Genomic DNA, 13,621 nt, shown 5'->3' on the forward strand with positions numbered 1-13,621 from the left:
TTTTTTTGTGTGTACCGTTCCTTTAAGAGCCCTATAACCAGCTCATGAAAACTAAAATGATACAGGTTACCAATGACTAGTATGGTCTAACCAGTTTTATTTGCAGTGAAACATACATTACATCATCCAGACAACACATTGAGAAACGACACAACATTACTTGGTAAGTTTACACACATGCAACTCAGTCAACAACACATACCATGTGGTTCTGTGAAGCTCAAGTCCAAAGTGACCAAACCGTCCGACTTTTACAGGATTCACAGAATGCAAAATAATAAAATAAGAGCGCAATAGAGAAAGAGAGTGAGAGAGCACTAGACTAAACAACACATTTAGTGAAAGGCAAGGTAAAGCGAGGCTAGCTTTGTAAGGTGCTCCGTCAATTTACAGGTAATAAAGCAAAAATTGAAAACGGAGGAAGCACACGTAATGGTTTCCGCAGTGACCCAACAAACACAAGCGCACATTCTGCACCGAGCATCCAAACGCACAGCGACACATTGAGATCAGTCTCTTGACATACAGTAGGACACTTGCAAACACCAGGACAAAAATACACCTTTTTTCAGTGGAGGTTACATCATAAGCAAAGGCAGAGGGTGAGACGATAGCAAATTACAACAAGCTATAGAATAAGATAAAAATAAAATCTTCAACAGTACCTGATTTTTTTGACCAAGAAATGGCACAGGAGTGAGACTTCCATGACTCTGATTACCCCATCCAAGCAAATCTGGGACAGCTGTATTTTTTCACTGGAGGTTTTTCTCTATAATACTCCCTGTAGATTTTTCTGAAACTATATAAATAGTGCAGGTATTTTTTGAGGCTCTAAATGACTCAACAGGCCTTTAACTTACTGTATATGAAATATCAGGCATATCTATACATTAATATTTGACTAGGAGTAGATCCATCAGTTGGTCCTTGTAGTTTTTGAACATTGGAATTTAATATCACATATTATGAAATTAAAAGTATTTTTTTCCCCCTTGATAAGCCCGATTTTATACATGCCAGCAGCTATCTCCACACTAATTGTCATTTACAATGGCTTGGACCAAACTTTCAGCTTCAGATTTTCACAGCAAGACCTTCTTTCTGGTCTCAGGCAGTTTCAGGGCCAGCACTCCTCCACCGACCAGAGCACCGAAGGACAGCAGAATGGGGATGACTTTGCTAATGCCTACGAATGAGGCAAAGATTGAGCTTCCCAATATAGCCGCCAACTTACAAATGGCATTTAAGACTCCAAACGCTGTGGCTCTGCAAGAGAAGTTAAGACCAGGCAATGAAAAGATAGCATGGGTTTTCACATGTACTTTAAAAGTTCAGTTGTACTGAAGCAATTTGTATTAAGTCCATTTTTTTGCAAAGTCGGACTGATAATGTGATTGTAACTCAGCTTCGTTTAGCGTGTTAATCAGACTACAATTGGTCTGGACTTTGTATCTATGCTTCGAAAGACAAAGGCAAAGGACGAATGCAACATGTATTTAATCGTTTAAATATACAATTACACACCAGTGTTGTTATTGTTTAAGAAATCTATAGATTTTTTTTTCTGTATTTGAAACAAAGCTAAAATATAAAAAATACGTAAATAAAAATGAGATGAAAAACACAAATTTAAAAAAAGTTACTTAAACTGAAACCTAAGAAAAGCTAAATAAATATATAAAAAATTACAAAAGAACAAATTACTAAAAAACCTATATTAAAATGTAATATAAAATATAAAAATGCTAATTCAAAATATTAATAAATATTATAATAGTATATAATGAATACTAAAATAGCATTGTTATACACTGCATCATGGTGTAATTGGACAAAACCCCCTGTACTGTAAATATATTTGCGCATTAACGCATTTGCATGCTATACAAGATTAAGTAAGCGAGAGACTTATACAATACAATGCTGCTAATGCTGCTAATGCTTCTTTAGCACGCTTTGCAAATCTACTAGCAAAAACAACACTAATTTCTCAAAATTGTTCATTGGTTTTACCTTTTTGAAGCTGGGTAGAGCTCCACAGTGATGACTTGAATGCCGTTCCATGCTGCTACGCTAACGCCACAAAACAGACACTGCCAGGCTATGATGGCTGCCTGACTAAAGCTCAAGAAAAGGAAAAAGGTGCAGCCAGCAGAAATAAGCATCGAACCACCTGCAGAGAGAAGAAAAAGTGGTCTTCACAGGCTCTTCTTGGTTAGAAACAACATTAGTGACTTAGATTGCAAGCTACTAGATATAAACATTTTGATAGCATTTCTGAAAATAGCTAAGCTAAGGTTTGTAGCCATTTAGGCAGCGGTTCAGCTCACCTATAATCTTGATTCGTCCAATCTTGTCCATGAAGAGTGCCGAGATGATATTTCCAGGCAACACGGCTAAGCAGCCTAAGAAGCTGACCAAGTAGACGAGGACGTCGTTCTCCTCCTCATAGTCTAAATGGCATCCTTTCTTGTTGTGCAGGAAAGTGACGTTCTCGAATGTACAGTCAATGAACTTTTCTTCATACAAGTCTGTGGAAAGGAACAAACCTTGAGGTCTAGTGCACGAAAACAGCTCTGAATTGTGGGCAAGATCTCTTACCTGTGTCATAAAACACAGTACTGCGGATGGTGCAGTTCTCAAAGATCGTTTCTGTGGATCGGATGTTCTCGAAGAAGCAGTCCACGAACAAGGAGTCTTCAAACTTCACAGACTTCATCTCAATGTTGATGAACCTGCATGAAAGCACACAGCACACGTTGAGATACTACTATAGCCTGACAATTAGGAAAAGCATTTGTGGATAACTGATGTCGCAGATGGCGTTTTTGTCAGTGTACTTGTCGTTGATGTATTCTCCCTCTTTATGGACTTGGTTCTCCAACGAGAAGTTGAAATGAAATTGCTCCACCTTCTCCCGGTGAAACACTTTCAGCTTAGATTCATACTCCTCGTGCTGGAGGTGTTTGATCATGTCAGGGAACCACACAGAAAGCCCGTAAAAACTGAAATATACCACAAGAAAGAGAAGCAATGAAATATTTTTTTAAGGGTGAAAACGCCACCAATGGGGCTAGTTTGGAGGCGAAACTAAGTGTTTTTCCTACCAATGTGTTGCAATTCCATTTGCTGACACTAGAGGCACTAAAGTTACACACTTTGCCTTTAACTAAAGAAGAGATTCATAAAATAATCAATGCACCAGTGTTCCAGGACTCAAGAATAATTAGCAATTAGTAAAAGTGGTTTACCTAAATGCCATTGTGAACCATATGATGGCCATTAGCAGAGTAGCTAGTCTTAGATCACGACCAAAGAGGGACAAAACATTTTTCATGACCTGCACACAAAAAAAACTTATATTAGAATTACATGTTGAAGAACATACAGTCAATTGAACTGTTAGCTTTATGGTTTACCAGCTTGGTCAGTGTCAAAGTTCGAACCACCCATCTCTGGAAAGCAGTTCCAGTTGCAGTCTGAATCTCAATAAACTCATCTTCCTGTGTCTTTGGAGTCTTGATTTGAGTTACCTGGATAAAAGGATTCATTATCCATCAGGCATTATGATAAAGAAAAAGTCTTCACCATATTACATTATGTAGAGCTAAGACAAAAAGTATTACATGCTACTACAAACATCAAATCAGCTCTTGAAAATTATGAAACTTACAGTAAACACTCTCTCAGGTTCTCCTTTGGCTCTCCAGTTGGTGTCATGAACCTGTTTCAGGATCATCCAGGCTTCATCATGTTTAGCATTCTGGAAGAGATAGATATTTAAAAAAAAAAAAAAAATTAATACTTTTATCCAGCAAAAAAGCATTAAATTGATTAAAAGTGACAGTAGAGACATTTATGATGTAACAAATTCTATTTGAGGTGAAAGATTTCTTTTGAATTTATATTTTGTCTGTGTAGTTTAATGCTTTTTAGAGTATCACTTGGTTAGCTTAGCAACATGCTAATGTCAAACTCAATTTTTGAATTGTTTGGCGTAAGTTGCAAGTGGCAATCAGATTTGTGTGGTGCAAGTTGCTGTCTATGAAGAACTTTATGAGGTACCATGACATGTAGCAGCTGTTTGTGTAGGCAGTAGGCAGCAAGTCAGCTCACTAGGTGTTGGAACAGCGCTATTGTATATTTCAGATATATACCTCCAGTAGGAAGCGTGGGCTCTCAGGCATGAACAGTAGCCCAACAAAAGCCGCTATAGCTGGGAGAGCACAGACTAGAACAAACACCCTCCAGCTGTGGAACTGGAACTCTGTGCCCATACTGAAACCCCAGCCTGAAATACAACAAAACAACCAACATGTAAAAGCAAGGGAAAAAAGGAGCGTAATCTTTACACCGCTCAACATACACAAAGTATACATATGTACCATATCGAGGGATGATGCCCCAGGCGGTGAAAGAGGCGTAGATGCCCCCCATCATCCAAAACATGCAAAGCCAGCTGAGATGTTCTCCTCTTTTGTCCATCTGCAGGAACTCAGAGAAGTACGAGTACACGATTGGGACGGAGCCCCCGATTCTACAAGACAACACATGGCCGCAGTTCTCTTACAATGCAGTTATTCCTATCTGCAAAAATTAATTACCTCTTTCTTGTCCACAAAACCTGTAAATGGCCAAGAGAGCATATTGACAAGACCTCTAAAGTCATGATGTAGTCTAAAGGGTATATTATAGCTTGAAAATACTACCAGAGGCAGCTAGATTGAGAGATCCTCATGAATCAGTCCTGTAATTACCGCCCAGCATCACTAGGTTTAAATTAGAAGTTGAGCCGAGGGAGAAGGGCTTGAGCCTGCACATGCCTGATTTACAGAAGGACTCAACCTCTAATGGAAAACAATGACTTATTGTCAAGCAATTATATGGCTTCCAAGGTGGAGGGCAGACCTTTGTGTTTTTTCTTAATATACCACTACTTATCTTTCTTTTTTCTCCAGCTTACCCAATTCCAGAGAACAGCCTGAAGAACAGGAAGAAGCCATATCCCTGGGCGAATGAGGAGAAGAAGGCAGAAATGCAGTTCATGGCCAGGACGATAATCAGACATTTCCGTCGACCCACTTTATCAGCCAGGCCACCCCAAATAAATGCTCCGAACATCATTCCCAGGAATACTATCAAACCTGCAGAAGAAACAATAAACCATGTGAGATCGATTGACATACAGTTTTTATAGTTATATCTATTATATATAATAGAGAGAGAGTATACTTTAATAAACATACATACATATATTTAATTTTTATTATTTAATATTCTCTCTCTCTTTCTCTCTTTATATATTATAAAACATTACACATATTTTACCTCTTTTCTATTTTACAGTACCTCTAGGGGGCATCCTTTCCCTCCTTTCCTCCTTGTTAGTATGCATTAAGATTCTCATCGCCTCCCAAAACACATTTATTGTGCAGTGCTTACTTTCAATCACTCTTATCTAATGAGATTCAATAGAGTCTACATGTGTTTTTAAATGACAAAGAAATATGTAAGATCAGAACTCAAGCAACCACAATCAATTTAAGCTGATGTAGTCTCGGAAATGGAGGGAAAGGAACGTCAAATGAGCAGTCACAAGGTTAAGTGATTGCAACAGAAGATTTTGCGGTCCTGGTCAATCTTAATGAGTGCGAGTGGGTGTTCAGAAGCTATAGCAGGCCTCACAGGTGTGCAATTTGGCTGACGTAACACGTGAATGTACCTGTCATTTAAGAGAGCAGCGAAAGAGCTGGCATTCAATTTGAACCTTTGTGCAAATGTTGTACAATGACAGTGGAGGCATGTTATTATTATGCCAGTAGATTAACTGTTCTTTGAAGGGCAAGATTATTACAATTATACTTCAGGAATGCAGTAGAGGTTTGAATGGTTTAATGATAATCATGATTTAACATTAAAGCTATTTTGTAGTTCAAACGTTAGGGTTCACTTCCTAGGGAGCGTATGACCTTGTCACAGGATAAAAGTGTTCACCAAAATGCACACACATTACGGTTAGACTTCAGACTTATTACATCCAAAAATGACAGAATGCATGTCATTAATATCTGCAAGATTTTGAACAAAAACTAGACTTGTATTCACAAACAGATAACAAAATTCATCTTAACCTTCTAAAGAATTAAAATTCTAAAACAATAGGTTTTTTAAATAAAATATTTAATATGGTTAAATATTTAACAATTAAATATCAGGTATAAATATTAAGCATTTATTAAATTAAATAATTTAATATAAATATTTTATGTAATTCTATTATGCTTTCAGCCAACATCATGAGTAATGTAGTACTTTAATTAATGCATAATTCTGCAGATTTTCCCCTCAAAACTATAGTGTTGCACAGGCATGAAGCACGAGGGCCTGGCGTGGAGTACAGATGGTCATGTGGTGAAGGGAGTTTGGTGTAAGACTAGTGTGAGAGTGACAGCACCGTCCTCTATGAGCAGATCAACATATGGCGCTGAGCTGCCATTATCCCCCACCGCTCAGCATGAGGATCCTCCCAGCATCCCATTGGTCAGCCTTAATCCGCCGAGTCACACAGTCGTGACAACGTTTCAAAGCCAAAATGAGTGCCGAAGGCTAAGCCGATGCTGTGATTTCATTCTTTATTGTCATACAGATTCACATGACAACATCAGTTTGCATTTCAAGGGTTAAAGGTGACGTGTCTCATTTGTGATGTGAAGTATGAAAAAGCGAGTGAAGAATATAACCTGATGGCGATTGCAGAGGGAGGTGGGCACAGGATTATGTATCAGAGCAAGGTCAGGAGAGAAGCTATCAAACTGTCGGGCTACTGCTGACTCAGTTGTTCTCCACAACGGGTGTGCAGGATGGAAAGTGCTCGCTCATTCTGGCTCCCTGATGCTCACAGACAGTCTTTACTCTCATACACGCTGCTTCTGCACACACATCAATATCACTTATCCAGACGGGGGAAGGTTTTGCACTGTCACCTTTGGTGCCTTGAAAAAAATTCAATCTGATAGACAGATATGTAGATTTGTCTTTATTATTACAAGGTAAGCTATAGTCTTTAAATCTGACTTCCTTTTGTAACTAATAAATGAAGGCACAGATTATTCAAAAAATCTTTGAATTATTAGGCATGTCTTGAGAACAAACTAGTAATTAATCTTAATTCAGGTCCTGTATTACTATTACTACTATTACTATTATTATTTAAGTTCAGGACAAATAAAATAAAATACAATAACCATTTTTTTACAGTACCACAAAGCTTATGTCTCAACTATAAGGACGGGCACATTAAACACAACTAGATCTTACTCCAATTTCTATGCTTGCTTGGTCTTGCTTAATTGTTTCTCTGAGGCTTTAGTCTGTCCAAAAACCTACCCATCTCAGTCGTACCTTTGGGAGTCACAAGTCAATTCCCCCAACTGCTTTACTAAGCAAAAGTGGATTGATGTAAAACCGAGCGTGAAACCCAGCTGCATGAATCCCAACCGTTGAGTGCTCCATTAGCTAATTTGAGAACATTCTTAATTGATGGTCTCCTTAAGTACCAGCTGGCTAAAATTGACTGTATGCCATCATTCAGGTCTGTCTCAATTCACAAAATCACTACTAGGATTAATTACACTAAAACTTTTCATCAGCATGTGCATATGGAACCGCATCCAGGACTCCATAACCAGCTACATTTAATTCATGCGGTTTTGCTTGGTTGAGTTTCTGTTATAAAAAAGGACTCAGGAAACAGGATATCAGCACATGGCTTACATCCATAAAAATCAATATACACCAAGAAAATCCTGCATATATCCTATTAGATTGTTTATGCTAACTCTGTGTTCATTTTAAACTCAGATTAACAAAGGTTATGTATATAATGGAATGCTAGCATAATGCTAACCACATACTGCACAGTGTACATTGTATACAGCCTGCTACGTTTAAAAATAATGTGAAACCGTACACATTATGCAGCGCTAAATGTTTCAAACAGTTGTAATCTACATTCTTTTATCCTACAACCTCAAGCGAGTACTTCAGCTAATGGTGTCCAGTTAGAATTTCTGCTAAATACAGTTATTTAGCCTTTTGTTTATGTCTTGATTTTTTTCAGTACAATCAAATAATGAGTCAATAAAGACATGTTAGCAACTTGATAGCTTGTTAAAATTAACCACGGTTTTATAGTAGTAAAAGTGTAGTAACCATGTTTTTTGGCGTATTGATTACCATTTGTATAACCACAGTTACAAAACACCATGGTTAAACTATGGTTAGTGTAGCAAAACCATGGTTAATTTGTGGTTACTATTTTTTAAAACTATATTAACCATGTCTTTTTTGGTTTTATTTGAATTAAAACCATGGTTCATTTCCATAAAGGTTTGCACTGGAAATGTAAGGTTGAGTGCAATGCATCATGGGAAACCAGTATCTATAGCCTAAGTGCAGTATACTTCCCATTTTGGCTAATTTAGTGGATCATTCAGGTGTTTACTGCAGAAATACTATGGTGCTATTCTGAACACTAAAACGGTGACTTACCCAGCATTCCCTTCTCAGTGTGGGACAAACACATGTCTTTCTCTGCACTGGGTAGCACCAAGGCCACTACAAAGCACTCCACGCTGTCCGCCATTAGCGCCAGACCCAACACCACAAACAGGGTCCACTGGAACTTCCCATGTCCACAGTCCTCCATGATGTCCTCGTATTGTTCAGCAAGCTCCTCCTGATCTGACACGCCGTCCGCCACGGTCCTCGCTTTCGCTCTCGCCGCCCTCCGGGCAGCCTTGACCTCATCTGGATGGGGTATGCCCTGGTACTCCCCTTCATACATTTGATCCTCTTCATCGTGTCCCTCAGTGGCGTCGCTGGCAGCGTCTTCCTCCTGGGGAGGGTAGTCAGTCTGATAACCGTAGCTGTCCTGTCCTCCCTGTCCATACGTCCTATAGCTGTCTCCGTCTCCCTGGTGGTAAATGTTGTTGTGGTAGGGGTCCGCCATGGTTTCAGAGATGTTCTTACCTACACTGCACGTAGGAGCCTATATAGGCATAATCTGTAGCTGTGTTGGTTTGTGTCGGTGTTCTTTTGATCTGCTTCAGTGTTTACAGCTAAAGAAATCTTGAGAGGTCCTCGAGGCCAAATAAAATGGGTCCCTTGAGTTTGACTGTAAGGATGGCGGTTGGTCACTTCTAATCACCTTTGATTTTCAGAGCTTTCATTGGGCCACATGCTGAGCCTGCAAATGGAAATCAACACTGAATCAGTTACACGGAACCTTGGATAAATGCTTCAACATCAAGCATAAATGAAGGATACATTTGACTTCTACACCCACTCATGACACTGGTCCAAAAAACAGGCTGCTTAATCAAGCTTTATGAAGCCAAGGACATTTGACATCAGTGATTGAGTTAACATTTTTTAAACATGGGTGGGCATCAAGGAACCACACTGGTATGAAAATATACAATTTGGGGTACCCTAGTGATGGGGAAACGATGCTTTGAGAAGCACCTGGCTTTTTTAAGATGAATAGCACCTATCAAGCAGCTCTGTCCCATCACAGCCGCTAGATTCACATCTGGTTCTACAGCTGACTATTTGCCAAGATTTGATTTGATTTTAAAGAATAAAAATTAGTTAATAATTTAAAGGTGCAATAGGTGATTGTCTGTGATTGTCTGGTGATTGTGTAGTAATGTTGTCTCCGGTTGTCTGGTCTGTGTACGTTCATGCATTCAGGGGGCGTGGCTTTGGACAGAGATTTGCAGGGAGGGTGGTACGTACGCTTTCAGTGCTATCAGGCTAAAGTTAGCATTTTCCAAGATCTCCTACAGCACCTTTAAATCTACACCGTTGCTACAATAAATTCAATAAATTAATTTAGAAAAAAATATGTATTTATTTATGCAGGTATTTATTTATTTATATTTCATATAAAGGTCTATATTGGCTGCAAAATTACATATAAATACAGACTGCAGATGCTATACATAGACAGACAAACACACACACACACACACACACACACACACACACACACACACACACACACACACACAGACAGACAGACAGACAGAGAGAAAGATAGATAGATAGATAGATAGATAGACAGACAGACAGACAGACAGACAGACAGACAGACAGACAGACATACATACATACATACATACATAATGGAACAAGGCCTGTTTTTAGTAATGCATGCTTAATTTGTTGTACTTATGACTATTACGCATACTTTATTGAACTGTCCTGCTTGTAATGTTACTAGACACTAAATATCACTATTTCTATCAAATAACAAACTGAAAGTTATATAGTTTTTATTGTAATGTTGTAAGATATTTTATTGCATGTTTATTTATTTATTAGCCCTTTTTGTATACCAGCATATCAATTAATAAATAAACAAATAAAGAGCCAATTGAAATATGCAGACAACTGTATCTGTAAGTACAATAAATTAGACATGCATTCCTTAACAAAATCAGCCCTTTTCTCTTGTACAGCATGTCATGGCATGCCGCATTAACATTCCTTCCTTTGTTTCACACTTTTTTAAATAGGCTTTATAAAGCTGTGACCAAATGAGCTCACAAATGAAATCCAGGCCTGTCACAAGACACAGAGACCTCTTCTCATTTATTCGACATCCGTTTGGGTCTCCGCTAATGCAGCAAATGAGATCGGTCTCACTCTACACAATTCTCGCTGTCTTTCTGCCTCAAGCGAGGTTTTACACAAGGATTTATTCCCATGTCTTATTCCCACTGGTCCATATATTCACATCACCAGCAGACAGACACACTGTGAATTATAATGTAGAAGAGTACTCTACTCCCCCATACATATGTTAATAATGTCCATCCTATCTGTTACTACCCATAAGACCTGTGGGCTCATTACAGGAAATTATGCTAGCTGAGACACTCATGAATTAGGTGTGCGGGTTATTAGTTTAGTTAAACAAGAACCCTAATTTAAATTTCTTTGGTTGGAGCGAGAGGGCACAAGTGGGATCATCCTTTGAATTGCTAATTTGAATAATCGTATAATGAATGGCAAGGTCATACACATGAGCCTGTTCCAGCTTAATTAGTGCTGATAAAGAAGACATGAAAATGATATACGTTTAGTCAGACTCATTCATTTCAGATTTGTCTAAATTAATTATATTTATGGGATTTTATGGATTTAATTAGACAGAACAGCAGAGAGGAGAAAGAGAGCGGGAAAGTGATATGAAATATTGCCAGGAGCATGTGTGCTAATGCTAAGGTGGTCTGCAATAATAGGAGAGAGCTAGCCATTAACATTCCCATTTATGAGTCCTAAAACCTTCATTAACTATCCTGAGCTGTGATGTCAAAAGGAAAAAGTCAATTTCATGCTTTGGTCACTAGCAAAAAAATATCTTTATGTATTAAATGTAATTTAATGAACTGTAGCCTACTTAGTTCCTGATAGGCTACAAAAAAAAAAAAGCTTTGTTTTGTATGTTGTGCTAACTGTGTAAACACAAAAATGATATGTCACATATTATTAAAAAGAAGCTAGAAATGGTTAAATTAAACATTTTTGTTCGGTTATCCACTAGCTTTACATACCAATATTCTATTAACCTGCAAAGCGTATGGCTAATTAGCTGATTAGCAAGACATCTAAGCATGTCGCTTGCCTATTAGGCTGCAAGTTAGCATGTCAAATTAAACATTTTTCATTTGGTTAGCTGTAGCTTTACATACCACTATTCTTTTAACCTGGAAAGCATGCGACTACCCTGTTGAAAAAAACAGCATATGCTGGTTAGGTATGTTTTGATGCTGGTTTAAGCTGGTCCTTTGCTAGTTTATGCTGGTCCTTTTGCTGGTTTATGCTGGTCATGTGCTGGCAAAGACCAGCATCCCAGCGTCAAAACATACCTAACCAGCATATGCTGGTTTTTTCAACAGGGTAGCTGATTAGCAAGCCATCTAAGCATGCAGATAGCTTATTAGGCTGCAAGTTAGCATGCTGCTAGCTGATTAGCCTGCTAGATTAGTTACCAGTGCTACAAAAGGATAGCTGGAAAACTATTTTGATTATCTATGAGGAGATATGAAATGTTATGTTTTTGAACAGGCATTACACATGGCTACATCTTGGAGGTAGAATTTTACACAACAACAGCATCTAGCAACAGGTGCTAACTGGACCATGCTAAGCAGCCAAATAACTGCTCTAACATGCAGGTAGGCATTTTATTATTGCTGTATTCACACATTTTGCAGCACAAATTGGACAAATTGCAAAACATTAATGCCTGCTAAGTTTAACTGTGTACAGGAAAGACTATTCATCATGATGGGAGACACACAACCAAAGGGTTAAAAGTAAAACACGTTCAGTCTATATTCTTCAAGGTCATCAACAATACAGAGAATATGATTTCCCTCAGGAACTGATCCAAACAAGGCCTGTTAGAAAACTGTTGTTGGGGCAAAATCAATTTGCAATCATTTGAGGCGACGCACTCCCCTCCAAATTCCCATGTCTTGTTAAACATTACTTTCCATCTGTGCATTATATGAGAGGGGCGATTCTGTCACAGCACTGTGCAAAACTGCTAGAGCTCATTAAATGGCTTTTTATTCAAGATTGATTCACTTCGGTTTTTCATGTCCTGTGTGGATAACAATGCATTTGTTTATTATCCAGAAGAGGATTGCATTGAGGTAAATGTACAATTTGGCATTTTCTCAGCCCACCGGCATCTGCGACAAAGTGGCTCATTCCCTGTTGACAAAGACAAGTGAAGGTCAGAGTTTCCAGATGGGCTTTTCTCAAAAAGAATCAGTTGCAGGTTCATCTGATACCCTTTCCATCGAGCCTGCAGGAGACATTTGGCTCTTTGCAAACTGATACACGAGAACATTTCTAGCTGTACTTTCTGAGCAATAGTTACTATGACAATGCCAATAGTTTCTATGACAATCAGGCTGACTTGAGAGTTAAGGCAATGACTGTTTTGTTATTCAGGCTAAATATAAATGCTAAAAAAGCATACTTGAAGAAACGTGTAATCAATACTTGTATGCATTGCATGAACACATTCATTCATTCATTCATACTTTAAACCTACGGCGAGATCGCTGACATCAATAAATTGGCAATAATTTGTAATAGCACATATGTCCCCCAGTCAGCAAGTTCTTACACTGAATTTAAATAAGAAAAAAATTAGATGTCTAATTTTAACAAATACAGTAAAACATATACCAGGTATTAATTTATAAATAAATAAATAAATAGTATTTAATTAAATTTAATAAAATGTAAATAAAACTATCCCTTTAAGTGTGTCAATTTCTGCACTATATATATATATATATTAGGGCTGTCAGTCAATTAACATTTTTAATCTAATTAATTACAGGGTGCTGCGATTAATTAATCTAATTGATCGCAAACTAAATTTGGCTGTGAAAATACCCCCAAAAGATAATTTAAATCTATTATTGTGTTAAATGTTTGGGCTACAATGGCCTATCATAAAGTATGGAACATAAAAGAAGATCACTTGAGAAACATCTCAGTATTTTTTGTTCATGCAATGAAAGTCACT

General features: G+C 38.0%; 1 protein-coding gene across 1 annotated transcript in view; it reads right to left on the reverse strand.

Annotated features, from left to right (window-relative positions):
• Positions 1-380: 380 nt before the first annotated feature.
• Positions 381-13,621, reverse strand: part of LOC107714041 (synaptic vesicle glycoprotein 2B-like) — a 26,183-nt gene continuing 12,942 nt past the window's right edge. The window contains exons 2-13 of the mRNA XM_016519733.1: positions 8,554-9,250; positions 4,967-5,147; positions 4,389-4,540; positions 4,161-4,294; positions 3,677-3,766; positions 3,423-3,536; positions 3,255-3,343; positions 2,844-3,008; positions 2,605-2,738; positions 2,334-2,534; positions 2,017-2,176; positions 381-1,269 (exon numbers count right to left, since the gene is read on the reverse strand). Coding sequence (XP_016375219.1) covers positions 1,086-1,269; positions 2,017-2,176; positions 2,334-2,534; positions 2,605-2,738; positions 2,844-3,008; positions 3,255-3,343; positions 3,423-3,536; positions 3,677-3,766; positions 4,161-4,294; positions 4,389-4,540; positions 4,967-5,147; positions 8,554-9,013 — 2,064 coding nt within the window. The 5' untranslated portion in view covers positions 9,014-9,250 and the 3' untranslated portion in view covers positions 381-1,085. The remainder of the gene's footprint in view (positions 1,270-2,016; positions 2,177-2,333; positions 2,535-2,604; positions 2,739-2,843; positions 3,009-3,254; positions 3,344-3,422; positions 3,537-3,676; positions 3,767-4,160; positions 4,295-4,388; positions 4,541-4,966; positions 5,148-8,553; positions 9,251-13,621) is intronic.

The sequence above is a fragment of the Sinocyclocheilus rhinocerous genome, unplaced genomic scaffold (assembly GCF_001515625.1).
Source record: "Sinocyclocheilus rhinocerous isolate Xijiao unplaced genomic scaffold, SAMN03320098_v1.1 scaffold568, whole genome shotgun sequence".
Lineage (NCBI taxonomy): Eukaryota > Metazoa > Chordata > Actinopteri > Cypriniformes > Cyprinidae > Sinocyclocheilus > Sinocyclocheilus rhinocerous.